Source organism: Botryllus schlosseri, chromosome 16 (genome assembly GCF_051294905.1).
Source record: "Botryllus schlosseri isolate E-star chromosome 16, Bs_hap1, whole genome shotgun sequence".
NCBI lineage: Eukaryota > Metazoa > Chordata > Ascidiacea > Stolidobranchia > Styelidae > Botryllus > Botryllus schlosseri.
The window spans coordinates 18,528,160-18,543,438 of NC_137251.1; the positions used below are offsets into that span (position 1 = coordinate 18,528,160).

The 15,279-nt window shown below is 40.4% G+C and overlaps 1 protein-coding gene across 9 annotated transcripts in view; it reads left to right on the plus strand.

The window, feature by feature from the left end:
* The window catches only part of LOC145459336 (uncharacterized), a 55,445-nt gene that overhangs the window by 15,910 nt on the left and 24,256 nt on the right, over positions 1–15,279 (plus strand). For 5 of the 9 annotated variants that reach the window (XM_080337978.1, XM_080337986.1, XM_080337985.1 and 2 more), the window contains exons 18-31: positions 383–500; positions 1,164–1,297; positions 2,512–2,655; positions 3,070–3,187; positions 3,839–3,951; positions 5,549–5,675; positions 6,377–6,408; positions 6,481–6,589; positions 9,390–9,499; positions 9,948–10,091; positions 11,868–11,946; positions 12,936–12,967; positions 13,040–13,148; positions 14,590–14,702. In XM_080337978.1, the coding sequence (XP_080194104.1) occupies positions 383–500; positions 1,164–1,297; positions 2,512–2,655; positions 3,070–3,187; positions 3,839–3,951; positions 5,549–5,675; positions 6,377–6,408; positions 6,481–6,589; positions 9,390–9,499; positions 9,948–10,091; positions 11,868–11,946; positions 12,936–12,967; positions 13,040–13,148; positions 14,590–14,702 (1,482 nt within the window). The remainder of the gene's footprint in view (positions 1–382; positions 501–1,163; positions 1,298–2,511; positions 2,656–3,069; positions 3,188–3,838; positions 3,952–5,548; positions 5,676–6,376; positions 6,409–6,480; positions 6,590–9,389; positions 9,500–9,947; positions 10,092–11,867; positions 11,947–12,935; positions 12,968–13,039; positions 13,149–14,589; positions 14,703–15,279) is intronic. The other 4 variants (XM_080337984.1, XM_080337982.1, XM_080337979.1 and 1 more) reach the window with 4 other exon arrangements.

Genomic DNA, 15,279 nt, shown 5'->3' on the forward strand with positions numbered 1-15,279 from the left:
AATTCAAGATACACACTTTTTTGTTCGAATTAGAATAGAATCAGAGTCACACAGCTCTTCCAAATGAGATAGGAATTGGGGATGCTCATTTTTCTGCAAATTAGATTGGTATTAGACATAGGAGCTACACAGTTTTCACAAATTAAATAAGAATTAGAGATATACCTTTTTCTTCAAATTAGATTAGTATTAGAAATACAGCTACACAATTCTTCCAAATTAGATTTGAATTAGTTCATTCACAAATATGAATGAAATTGCGTATGAGAAAGAATTAGCAGCGAAATTCCAGTTCAACCCATAGCAAATCAAACATGGATTGATTAACGTCGTGACACCAAGCTTGGCTGGTTAAATTAAACTCTCTTTTCCCACTATACAGTTATCTTGCAACCTTTGCTGAAAAATTTTTTCGATGGAGATCATGCACGCAGTCCCTTTGCCGCGACGGTAGGAGAACAGCAGGATTTGGCAGGCCCGAGTGCCAGAACATCAGCAAGGTGGGCAGTTGTTATTCCAACAACCGAGCTAATTCATCGTCAATTTTATCAGTACGTAACAGATTAGTCATTGAACATTTTAATTAGTGAAATCTGAATTGACACGGAATTAGAATCATGTTCTTGTTTTAACAAAAAATGGCAACATCTTTGTGTTGTAACTTGATCGCGCTGCTTCTCTTTTGGTAATCAAGGACAAATTATGTCTTTGTTTCTCTTTTTGCTGTTATGTTCGCTTACCGTAGTTGTGCTATATCTTAATGATACAACTGGGTTACGTGGGTGTGCTACTGGCCGAAATAAAAAAGATTGAAGCATCAGGTTCTGTTGTATCATATCAAGTTAGGGCCCCTACTTATTTGATTGCGAAATCATAACGTCTGCTGTTACAACATTAGGAGGGTTGATATATGCGAGATTATCTGATTCCTGTAGTAGAGGTCTTTGTACATATATTTAGCCCGATAAATCCGATCTAATGTAGAAAATCCTGTTATCCAGTCACCCCTATTTTTCTCCGTTTTGCTATGCGCCTGGTGGTGGTATGTTGTTTTGTATAACCCCAAAGTACGAAACATGCTTGTGAAATATGCTTCGAAATATATGTGTTACAGTAACTAAATTAATTTTGGAAAATTGCTACAAGTCAGTTTTTGTAAATAGCAGGTGTGAGGATACTGTACCATCTACGGGAGAGATAACGAAACCTATGCAGACCTTATTGGACTATCTTCTCTCTGCAGCACAACTGCACCACCAAGACAGTTTTTTCTTGGCAGCAAAACAGGTTTCGAAAAGTGAGTCTAACTGTAGGAGTATAGATTATCAACCTAAGGATGGATCAGTGGCTCCTGTCGTCACACTCACATGAACAGTGCGGTTGACTGCTGAGCTAGGCAAAATCAGCATTATTAGTACTGAAATTTTCTATGGATAATGCACAAAATTTTCCAGATTCTTTGTCCTAAAATCGAGGGTGCACGGGTGTAACAAGCATTAAAAAAATCTCCCTCGAAATAACACTTGAAATCCCGCCTTTACTCATGTTAGTTATAATCGCGCATCACATTCAGCAATCGTGCCCAGTAATTCGTATTATCAGTGTTGCACGCTGCCAATTACCGAGAAGCGTCTGCACTGCACAACAGCATGCGATCTCCTGTTGAGTTGGTTAGCCTATGTACGAGAGCGAAATTAGGTCATTGATTGCTCCTAACCTGCTCGGCAATCCTTGCTAATTTATCGCATCTCCAACATTCCTGGTGCGCACGACATAACCGTTGGACTGAGCAATCGCATCTGTAATAGGCCTCGTGCACAAGATGTCTTGTCGCTGGCCTGAACTATCGCAGGCTTCATCTGCTATCTACTATCATTTAAAGATCATTCTGCTAACTGTAGAATGATCAGCGATCGTTACGTCATGATTGTTGAACAGTGACACCACCAACACAATAACATCGAATACCAAAACACAACTATTCATTTACTGCGAATGCAGTGTGTGTACTATACATGGGTGCAGTCTTTTTTCTAGAATTTGCATGTCATTTTAAGTATGCGCATTATCCACGGGGGCATGCTATAATTAGAAAATTGCAGTATTCCTATAGCTGAAACGCGAGCGCTAAAATTTTATCAAACTTGACTCGATCGAAAGCTAGTATTGTACTTATTTCAAAAGCACATATTAAAATCTGGCCAATGATTGAAACCAACCTTTAAAAGCTCTCAAATTCTGAACATGAGGATCGTTCCAAACAATTGTAGCATAGTTTGTACAAGTTTGGTGATAATTCTGTTGGTTGATCACGACTTCAGAGAAGTGTCGTTTCCGCTACTTGCATGGATTTGTACGACATGTATCGTACGCTGTGTTACGAACTACCGAGGTTTCAAGGATTTCACTTTATTATGAAAACTATTATTCTCGTTGATAAATTCACTCTTAGTGAAGGATCGTATGATTTCATTACTCGACTCGAATCATCAGAATAAATACTCCATTCAGATTCCAGCAACCGCATTCCACGATCGCCGCGAAGGGGTTGTTCCAGGCAAGGTATTAGATGCGGGAAAAGGCCCGTCTCGCCATCATCTGGTGGGAGCGAGGCTGCGCCAGAGCCTCACTCAGCACTTGAACATGGATCTGAAGGTCAGTATTAGATTATGCTGGTAAACAGCCAAATTGCTTCTTAGACCAGACTTTGAAAACAAGAAAATCTTCAGTTACACGAAATGGATTTGAAGTACAATTAGAATTGAAGGTATACAGTTTTTGGTTCGAATTAGAATAGAATTTGAGCTACACAGTTGTTCCTAATGAGATTAGAATTAGAGATATACATTTTTCTCCAAATCACATTGGTATTAGAATTACAGCTAAACAATTTTTTTCAAATTAGATTAGAATTAGGTAACTCGCATTATGAATGAAATTCTGAATGAGAAAGACTTAGCAGCAAAATTCAAGCTCAACCTATAGCAAATCAAAGATTAAAGTGATCAACGTCTGTACACCAAGCTTGGCTGGTTTATTAGAACTCTCTCTCTTTTTTCCACTATACAGTTCTCTCGCAACCTTTGCTGAAAACTCTGTCCGATGGAGATGATGTACGCAGTCCCTTTGCCGCGGCGGTAAGAGAACAGCATGATTTGGCAGGCCCGAGTGCCAGAACATCAGCAAGGTGGGCAGTTGTTATTCCAACAACCGAGCTAATTCATCGTCGATATTATGAATGCATAACAGATTCCGCATTGAACAGTATAATTTGTGAAATCTGATTTGATACGGAATCGAAATCATTTTCTCATATGAACGTAAAATGGCAAGATCTTTGTGTTGTAACTTTATGGCACTGCTTGGCATTTGGTAATTAGGTCTGTGTTTCTCTTTTTGCTGTCATCTCGTGGCTGTGCTACGGGCCGAAATAAAGAAGATAGTAACGGTTGGTATAACATATTCTGACAAGATACATTACCATTTGTGAAACTGCTTCTGTTGTATGGTATCAAGTTAAGGTTGCTACATATTTGAATGCGAAATCATGAGGTCTCCCGCTACAGCATTGGCTGGGTTATGTATATGCCGATAGTGTATTTATTGTGTGCGAGATTATCTGATTCCGCAGTAGAGGCGTTTGTGCTTATATTCAGGATGATAAATCCAATATAATTTATATCATCCTGTTTTCGAAACGCCCCCTTTTTCCGTTGGCTACGTGCCTGGTTGTAGTATGTTTGTTTGCATCACCTCAAATTATGAAACATGCTTGCGAAATATGTGTTACAGTAACTGAATTTATTCTCGAAAATAGCTACGAGTCATTTTTTGTTAGTAGCAGGTGTGAGGAGACCGTACGGTCTGAGGGTGAGAAAACGAAACATCCGCACACCTTATTGGACTCTCTTGCCTCGGCAGCAGAACCCACGGCTCAACAGCTTTCAAAAAGTGAGTCCAACTATGGGAGTATAGCAGGGGCGGGCCGGCTTGGCGGCCGGCCGGCTTGGCGGGCCGGATTGCTAAATCGATTTATTCGCCCATTTATCCACATATACAAGGAATATATCATATTTAATGACTGTATTTTAACGACAGCAACGTCACTTCACCGCCATTTTTAGCCGATAATGACGAAGACAATGTGGATTTGAGAATACAGGCGCCACCATGTCTGTCTGGTTCTCTCTGATCAATCAACACACGGTGCAATCCTTAATTAGGATTTCAAGGCGTTCGATAAGTCCAGCACCCCACATTTACAAAGAAATCAATTCATTAGGATTGAGTATAGGTGACGAGATAGCGTCGTTGTTCAACTACATGGCCTAATTAAAATCGATATTGAATTCATGCGGCCTGCGTCCTCTGCGAAATTTGAATAGTTGAGTGTTGAGTTGACAACCACTAGCATAAGCGGTGTCTTACAAAAGCCTAGAAGTGTGCCGTGCTACATGTCGGCAGTTACGGGATCAAAATCTGAAATATCAACCTGATGACCATTCTAGTCGACAAACACAACGATTACCACAAACGAACCACAAACATTAGGGTTGGGTAGTATGGGTACATCGTAAAGGCCGATAATGTTAGTCTTCTCGCTTCGACGAACTTACGCGTAAGCTCCACTCTCGCACCCTGTGCATACACGTATATAATAACACACTGTCACTAAAATTGGACCTAGTAAGCAAGTTGTGGGGAATCTCGGCAGACTGAGGCCGCGGGCCACATTATCATATAAGACGGAAAACAGTCTCATTCGAAATTTCATGCTGGTGACGTCATATTTTGTGATACGATAGTTGATACACAATGTTCTTTCCAATTCTTTACTAGTTGCTGACGATTACCCCTGACGAGTGTCAGCCGACAATAGTCGGGTTCATTTCAATATGAATATACTATTAAACTGTATATTGAAGTTCTGTACCTCCAAGAAGCTCTACAAATTAGATTAGAATTAGTTAATTCGCAAATATGGAATGAAATTCCGAATGAGAAAAAAATTAACGTCTGTACTCCAAACTTGGCTCGTTTATTGTAACTATCTCTCTCTCTCTCTCTCTTTCGCGCTATACAGTTCTCGTGCATCCTCGGCTGAAAACTCTTTTTGATGGAGATGATGTTGCAGGTACACATACGAGTTCTCGAGCAGCAGCCTTGGGATGAGCAAAATTATTTCTCTTTTCCTGTAACTCAAAACATCACATTCCATGCTCTCAAGCTCTGCTGCGAAATATCTTTCCACTTCATTCCCTAATATATTTTCTTTGGACATATCTGAAGCAATCTTCCTCTTTTTTCTTGATGTAGTTGAGAGCATCTGTTAAAAAGCCTGTGTTAACTATGATATTTTCTTCGGTGCTGTTCTGTTCGTGATCAAAACTAGAAGTTGTTTGCAGGCTACAAGCTACTATGCCAGCAGGGGTATTTTATTCGTCAATAACTATTACGACTGTACGGTTTATTGCGTCCTTCAAAATGTCGCGGACATGTATTATTGGAAATATTTGATACCAAAATTCAGTTGCAAAATCAATGACAGATCACAGTACACGGGAGCCAACTGCAGAGCCTGCTGGGACGACAAAGTCCAAGCCGACACCCAAGGCCAAGTTGACGTCAAAATCCACGCCCAAGTCTAAGACGACGCCCAAGGCCAAGTCAACAAGGTGAGGTTGTACTCAGTAAAAAAGTTTTGCCCTTGGTTGTAGTGACTCGAGTTGCAATTTTTCTTTGACTTGACTCGAGTCATTTTGTTATGCATGGAAAATGACGTAACTCTTTGTGTATTAACCCGACCATGTTATATGACCCGAGACATTCAATATGGCTGGAGTATGCAATTATTTTCCCCTCGTGCCAAATGAAAGCAGAAAATAGCTTGGCGGGCCGAGTCAAAAATTTAAACTATTTCTTGCGATTTATTATTTGTATTTCTAAATTGAAAGCAGTGAATTCCATTGTTAATACATGGTGCTCAGTGGATGTATTGGTATTTGACAATAAGAAAATGTCGGTTTATTATCAAAAAAATATTTATTCGCCGACATCATTCCAAACAATGGTGAAAATGATACATTTTAAAATCTCTTTTTTACCCACTGACACGATTTTTCATCAATACGACCAATCTAGCCTGAGAAGGCTCGTGACAAATTAACTCTTGCTGGCAATGAGCATATAGTTTGGGTACTTGAAATAATCATCAAGTCATACTTGACTCATATCGTTCGACTCATTTCTCGATTCCTGTTGGATGACTCATATCGTTGGCACCATCATCCAGCACTGTCTATTGACAGTTTCGAGTGCCAGTGAGGCGTCTTTACATTTTTATTAGTTCGATTTTAACATCCCTATTTACAAACAGGGTCCAGGAATCCAAGGAAAGCGAGGGGGAAGGTGTGTATGACTTGACATTGGTCTCCCTTCTATGATCTTGGGCGGATGGATAGAACATGCATATTTTTTCAGGTGACGAGATTTCCTCCACCGAAAGTGAGGTGTCGAACGACGACTCGTATTCTATGGGCAACCTACTACCAGGAGGCGCGCGTCAACTAAAAAAGAAATTTCTTCCCAGGTGAACGAGTTTTTAAAAATTTTCTGCTTGAATTTTTATCAGCGATATTTGACGCCCAACTAAAATATTTCCTAACAATGGCATAATCTACTTGTGCAAAGTTTGAAACAGACCGGGATGAAATTGTCCGATCTTGCATACCGTATTTACATTGCACACACATCGTGTAAGTGTGATTTCCTATCGTAGCAATTCATGACTGGCAGGAGAAAAATCTCATTAAGAAATATTAGAATAAAATTGTTGCACTTGGTAGGGACTAGGGATGGTGTGAACCTCTGAAATGTTCGGGTTCGTGTGAGCGTGAACCTTTTTAAAAAATTCTGTGTGAACGCGAATGTGAACCTCATGACGTCATATTGCTAGTTCCAACCCAACATTTCAGTGAAGTGATAGCGTATACAAATGTATAAGTTGTAAACGATGCCTAGAGACGAGTCGGGCCACAAAATGCTACAATGCTGAAATACATATTGACGTTATAAATAACGCCAAATGTATCAACTGGGGCAATCAAATAATATAATGATCCCATGAAATCAATATATGCCATCGCTTTGCCAATAAATTCGACGACGACTTGCAAGGAATATTAGCTTACACCGTAACGGTCTAGGTCAGTCCAGACCAATGTATTCGGCGTCTGACATTGATCAGAGTGCAAAGCGGGTTTTTATACTTGATGCTAATATTATCCCATTCACAAGTTACACAGTAGTAGCCAACACCCCAAACACACGGATTTGGTTTTTATAGTACAATATATATATGAAATCAAGTTTGACCATGTACGCCTACTAGATTTTGTACATCAGACCGTTGATTGGTTGGATGAACATCATTCGCCGACTACCTATATGTAGTGTATTTCGCTTTTGACGTTGTGTGATGGCGGTTCAATCTCACAGCAGACATTTTTGAGATTGTCAAGGTGCATGCCCGTATAGTGTCGATTCTTTTACGCTGCCAGCGCCATGCATAGAGTGGACCGCAATTGAAATGCAATCGATTTCAACCAAAGATGTTATAATGAAGCGAAAATTGTAATATATGAAAAAGATTCACAGTGCAGAACCTACCAAGGTTGGGTATAACATATTCTGACGGGATGCATTACCATGTGTGAAAAGGGTTCTGTTGTATGCAGGCGCGTATCCAGAGCGCGAAAAAAGGGGGGGTTTTGAGTGGAATCACCTATTATGACGTCATAATTACGATCACTCGTCTACACGCCAAGGCGAAGATTTACGATATATTATAGTTCAATAATTAAAAGAGATTTGCGGTGAGTGGGAGATGTTCGAATTCGATACAGACAATGCCTGAAATTTCGTGTTTTTACGTTATGATTGAACGAAATTCGTAAATGCTCACATTTAGTCAGGAGCCGACTAAAGCCGCCGGTCTCCAAGCGCCTAGTTCCGACCAGAGATGCACGATTTTGTTAGGTTTTGACTATATTATGCGCACAGCCGGTAGTATCGCAGCGGACGAACAAGCGCGGAATAGTGCGGTAGCATACACGAGGGCGATCGCAATCGCCACAGAGAGGTGTGGAGTGTACAGCTGTACACGAATGTGTGCATTTCGATGGCTTTACTAGCCGCACGGTTGAGCGTGTAGTACGCGCGAAGATAATTAGCCCTTAATTGTAGGCACGCAAGTCACTCTATTAATACAGAGTACACACTGGGATAATAACTTGAGCGACAGAGGACCTTGTCAGCCGATATCATTACGTTAACTTTACTAATAGGCCTACTCAATTCTCCCGTTCAGCGGCAACATAGGCCTGTATTTCAACGACAGCCACCTAACAATCGGGAACGTGAACGTGTATCGCTATAGGCTTGTATTTTGAAATGTGAATGTCAATCGTAGGGCATTTCTCGCCGATAATCGCGAAGACAATGTGGATTTGAGAACAGCATTGTCGTACCGGTGCCGCCGTGTCTGCGTCTCGCTGATCAATCAACACGCCGTGCAATTCTTAATTAGGATTTCAAGGCGAGCAGGTGTAGCGAATTCCCGGGCGATGTTCATTGCCGACAACTTTGTCTTTGCAATTACGTATCGGCGGTATCTCGTCGGCCAATTAGATTAGATTTTCCTAAAATGCGTCTCTCATTTTAGCAAGGCGAGAGAGAAATCGAGGGAAGAAAGTTGTGAACGTCAGCATCTGCCACAGCTGAAATGTAGCTGAACAAGCGCAGAATTCGTACGCAATTAGCGAAATATAACGACCTATTTTATCCTTTCGACTAATTCGGCGCATAATTCCAATATTTTGTAGGGGTTTTAGTCCCCTTAAATAACATTAAGACGCCATATTCGCCTTCTCATACGTAAAAATGAATATGTTGAACTAATAAATTAGCAAATATTAGAGGCTATATTTGACTTGAATTTTTAGGATTTTGAAAAGGGGGGGGTTCCGACCCCCTAAAACCCCCCCTGGATACGCCACTGGTTGTATGATATCAAGTTGAGGTCGCTACTAATTTAAACACGAAATCATGCGAAATCATGCTTCGACTTTGGCTGGGCTTTGTTGTATGAGTGTAGAGTTGTTGATATGTGCGAGATTATCTGGTTCCTGCAGGAGAGGCATTTGTGAATAGATTAAGCCCGTTAAACCCGATATAATTTAAAACATCCTGTTTTTGAAACACCCTATTTTTCCCCTTCGTTCGCATCACCTCAAAGTATGAAAATGCTTGCGAAATATGCTGCAAATTATATATGTTTGTGAATTTTGATTCAATTTCGGAAATTGCTATATGTCAATTTTTGTTAGTAGCAGGTGTGAGGAGACCGAACGGTCCCAGGAAGAGAAAACGAAACGTCTGCATAACTTATTGGACTCTCATGCCTCGGCAGCGGAACCCACGGCTCAACAGCTTTCAAAAAGTGAGTCCAACTATGGGAGTTTAGGTCACCAACCTGAGGATAGATATGGAGCTCCTGTCCTCATGCTCACATGCACATGCACAGTGTAGTTGACCGATGAGCATGGCGAAATCAGCGTTATATGTAGTCTTATGGCTGGGAACACGAGCGCTAAAATTCAATCAGACTTGACTCAATCGACAGCTAGTGTTGCATCTATTTCGAAAATACATATTTAAATCTCAAGAGCTTCTAGAAGGTATAGAACTTCAATATACAATTGAATATTATATTCATATTGAAATGAACCCGAATCTGGTCAGTGCATTGATACCAACCTCAAAATAGGTTTCAAGGATTTCACTGTACTATGAAAACTATGATTTTCGTTGATAACTTCACTCTTAGTCACAAGTAGCGTATAATTTCAGTACTCGACTTGAATCATCATAATTAATGCCCTATTCAGATTCCAGCAACCCCATTCCAGGATCGCCACCAAGGGGCTCTTCCAGTCAAGGTATTGAAAGCAGGAAAAGGCCCGTCTCGCCATCATCTGGTGGGAGCGGGGCTGCGCCAAAGCCACCCTCGGCACCTGAATATGGATATGAAGGTCAGTATGAGATTTCGCTGGTCAACAGCCAAATTGTTTCTGAGACCAGTCTTGGAAAACTAGAAAATTATCCGTTTTAAATGATATATTAGGATTAGAATTAGGGATATACGGTTTTTCGAATGAGATTTGAATTAGAATTAGAGCTAGACAGTTTTTCCAAATTAGATCAGAACTAGAGCTATACAGTTTTTCAAAATGAGATTAGAATTAGAGGTACACAATTTTCTTCAAATTAGATTAGTATTAGAATTAGAGCTACACAGTTTTACCAAATTGGATTAGATTTATTATTGCACGATTTTTTCCAAATTAGATTGAATAGTATATTCATATTGAAATGAACCCGGATATTTTCGGCTGACACTCGTCAGGGGTAATTGTCAGCAACTAGTAGAGAATTGGAAAGAACGTTGTATATCATCAATCGTATCACAATATATGACGTCACCAGCATGAAATTTCGAATGGGAGAGCGTTCAATGTAATATTTTTGAGTGGTACATGAACATCTTTTGTTGACAGTTTTGGTTGGTGTTTTTTGATAAAAGTCAACTCCAAGGCACACACACGGAAGTGTGAACGACCCCTCCCAACGACACGAAATCTGTCGTCTCCATAATTATTCGCACAAATCCTATTATCTAACAGATGTATGCCGATCACAGAATTAATGGCCTTCGATAGGTCATCATCAAGTTCCAGCGGATGAGTTTAGGGTGAGGTTTTCACCTAGCGTGTTACATGTGCTCTGATAAATATGGGGACATGCTTGTTTACGCGTTCCTGCGGACGCTGTGACGATCCTGATGATCTGATTCCGTCATCGGCAAACATCTGTTACATAATACGATTTGTGCGAATAATTATCGAGATGACAGATTTCGCGTTGTTGGGAGGGGCTGTTCACACTTCCATTTTTCTGCCTTGGAGTCGACTTTTATCAAAATACACCAACTCTGTCAACAAAAGGAGTTCGTTTACCACCTAGAAATAATAAATTGAACGCTCTCTCATTTGAAATTTCATGCTGGTGACGTCATATCTCGTGATACGAATGTTGATATACAATGTTCTTTCCAATTCTCTACTAGTTGCTGACGATTACCCCTGACCAGTGTCAGCCGAAAATATTTGGGTTCATTTCAATATGAATTCACTATTCAAGTAAATATTGAAGTTCTGTACCTCCAAGAAGCTCTACAAATTAGATTAGAATTAGTTAATTCACAAATATTGAATGAAATTCCGAATGAGAAAAAATTTAACGTCTGTACACCAAACTTAGCTCGTTTATTGAAACTATCTCTCTCTCTCTTTCGCGCTATACAGTTCTCTTTTTGATGGAGATAATGTTGCAGGTACACCTACGAGTTGTCGAGCAGCAGCCTTGGGATCAGCAAAATTATTTCTCTTTTCCAGTAACTCAAAACATCGCATTTCACGCTCTCAAGCTCTGCTGCGAAATATCTTTTCACTTCATTCCCTAATATATTTTCTTTGGACAGATCTGAAGCAATCTTCCTCTTTTTTCTTGATGTAGTTGAGAGCATGTGTTAAAAAGCCTGTGTTAACTATGATATTTTTGTCGGTGCTGTTCTGTTTGTGATCAAAACTAGAAGTTGTTTGCAGGCTACAAGGTACTATGCCAGGATGGGTATTTTATTTCGTCAATTACTATTATGACTGTACAGTTTATTGCCTCCTTCAAAATGTCGCCGACATGTAGTATTGGAAATATTTGACAATAAAATTCAGTTGCAAAATCAACGACAGATCACAGTTCACTGGAGCCAACTGCAGAGCCTGCTGGGAAGGCCAAGTCCAAGCCGACACCCAAGGCCAAGTCAACAAGGTGAGGCTGTGCTCAGTAAAACAGTTTTGCCCTTGGTTGTAATGACTCGAGTTGCAATTCCTCTTTGACTTGAGACGAGTCATTTTGTTATGCATGGAAAATGACGTTACTCTTTGTGTCTTAACACGTCTAAGTCATATGACCTGAGACATTCAATATGGCAGGGTATGCAATCATTTTCCCCTCGTGTCAAATGAAAGCAGAAAATTGCTTGGCGGGCCGAGTCAAAAATTTAGAGTATATCCCGCGATTTATTAATTGTATTTCTGAATTGAAAGCAGTGAAATACATCGTTAATACATGGGGCTCAGTGGATGTATTGGTATTTGACGATGAGAAAGTGTTCCTTAATTATCAAAAATAATATTCATTCGCCGTCATCATTCCAAACAATGGTGAAACTGATACATTTCGAACTTTCTTTTTCACTCACTGACTGGATTTTTTATTAGGATCATAAAAATGTATTTAGGATACTGCAAAGCTTGTCTTGGTCGCTGCCTCCCGAGCAGTGTACAACCTGGTGAAATAGACTTTATTGTTGATGGACGGCGACCTCCCCACGACAAACTAATAGGACTCCAATAAATGAAGATCTAGTGCTCCAAATATTCTTGAAATTTCAGCCACCCTCCCGCTCATTGTTTCACCGCCTATTCAATTGCACTTGGTGAAAATGCCGAGTCATTTGGACTTCACAGATGTCTCTGTTCCGCCAACGTTAGTTTCGTATGCCTCAATACGACCAATCTAGCTTGATAAGGCTCGTGACAAATTAACTCTTGCTGGAAATGATCATATAGTTTGAGTACTTGAAATAATCATGCAGTCATACTTGACTCGAATCATTGGACTCATTTCTCGATTCATGTTCGATGACTCATATCACTGGCATCGTTATCCAACACTGTCTATTGGCAGTTTCGAGTGCCAGTGAGGCGTCTTTGCATTTTTATTAGTTCGATTTTAATCTGGCTATTTACAAACAGGGTCCAGGAATCCAAAGAAAGCGACGGGGAAGGTGTGTATGACTTGACGTTGGTTTCCCTTCTATGATCTTGGGCGGATGGATAGAACTTGCGTATATTTTCAGGCGACGAGATTTCCTCCACCAAAAGTGAGGTGTCGAACGACGACTCATATTCTATGGGTAACCTACTACCAGGAGGCGCGCGTCAACTAAAAAAGAAATTTCTTCCCAGGTGAAAGAGTTTTTAAAAATTTTCTGCTTGAATTTTCATCGGCGATATTTGACGCCTAACTAAAATCTTTCCCAACAATGGCATACTCTACTTGTGCAAAGTTTGAAACAGACCGGGATGAAATTGTCTGATCTCGCATACCGTATTCACATTGCACACACATCGTGTAAGTGTGATTTCCTATCGTAGCAATTCATGACTGGCACGAGAAAAATCTCATTAAGAAATATTAGAATAAAATTGTTGTACTTGGTAGAAAGTAGGGATGGTGTGAACCTCTGAAAGATTCAGGTTCGTGTGAACGTAAACCTCATGACGTCATGTGACGTAATATTGCTAATTCCAACCCAACATTTCAGTGAAGTGACAGCGTATACAAATGTATAAGTTGTACACGATGCCTAGCGATGAGTCGGGCCACAAAATGCTACAATGCTCAAATACATATTGACGTTTTAAATATCGCCAAATGCATCAACTGGGGCAATAACATAATATGATGATCCCATGAAATTAATATCTGCTGTCGCTTTGCCAACAAATTCGACGACGACTTGCAAGGAATATAAGCTTATGCCGTAACGGTGTAGGCCAGTCCAGACAATGTATTCAGAGTGTGATATTTAGCAGAGTGCAAAGCGGGTTTCTATACTTGATGCTAATATTACCCCATTCACAAGTTACACAGCAGTAGCCAACACGCCAATCGCGCAGATTTGGTTTTTAGGGTACAATAAATATATAAAGTCAAGATAGACCACGTACGCCTGCTAGATTTTGTACATCAGTCAACGATATCAATTTCGTTGATTGGTTGGATGAACATCATTCGCCGACTACCTATATGTAGTGTATTTCGCTTTTGACGTTGTGTGATGGCGGGTCAATCTCACAGCAGAAATTTGTCAAGGTGCATGCTCGTTCAGTGTTGAATTTTTTTTACGCTGCCAGCGCCATGCCTAGAGTGGACCGCAATTGAAATGCAATCAATTTCAACCAAATATCTTATAATGAAGCGAAAATTGTAATATATGAAAAAGGTTTACAGTGCATAACCTACCAAGGTTGGGTATAACATATTCTGACGGGATACATTACCATTTGTGAAAAGGGCTCTGTTGTATGGTATCAAGGTAAGGTCGCTAATAATTTAAATGCGAAATCATGCGAAATCCCGCTTCGACATTGGCGGGGCTTTGTATATGAGTGTAGAGTTGTTGATGTGTGCGAGATTATCTGATTCCTGCAGTAGAGGCATTTGTGCATATATTTAGCCCGATAAATTTGATATAATTTAAAACATGTTTTTGAAACACCCTATTTTTTCCCTTCGTTCGCATCACCTCAAAGTATGAAAATGCTTGCGCAATATGCTGCAAATTATATATGTTTGTGTATTTTGACTTATTTTCGAAAATTGCTATATGTCAATTTTTGTTAGTAGCAGGTGTGAGGAGACCGAACGGTCCCAGGAAGAGAAAACGAAACGTCTGCACAACTTATTGGACTCTCTTGCCTCGACAGCGGAACCCACGGCTCAACAGCTGTCGAAAAGTGAGTCCAACTATGGGAGTATAGGTTACCAACCTGAGGATAGATATGGAGCTCCTTTCCTCATGCTCACATGCACATGCACAGTGTAGTTGACTGATAAGCATGGCAAATTCAGCGTTATTGGTAGTCCTATAGCTGGGAACACGAGCGCTAAAATTCAATCAGACTTAACTCAATCGACAGCTAGTGTTGCACCTATTTCAAAAATACATATTAAAATCTCAAGAGCTTCTTGAAGGTCCCTCCCAATGTCGCGAAATCTGTCGTCTCGATAATTATTCGCACAAATTGGATTATCTAGCAGATGTTTGCCGATGGCAGAATTAATGACCTTTGATAGGTCAGCATCAAGTTTAGGCGGATGAGTCAAGGGTGAGCTTTTCACCTAGTGTGTTACATTTGCCCTGATAGATCTGGGGGCATGCTTGTTTATGCGTTCCTGCGGACGCTGTCACGAACCCGATGATCTGATTCTACCATCGGCAAACATCTGCTAGATCAGTGGTTCTTAACCTTGCCCACAGCGCCCCCCAGGGGGCGCTGGCGACTTTGAAGGGGGGCGGAAGCGCTCAGGGGG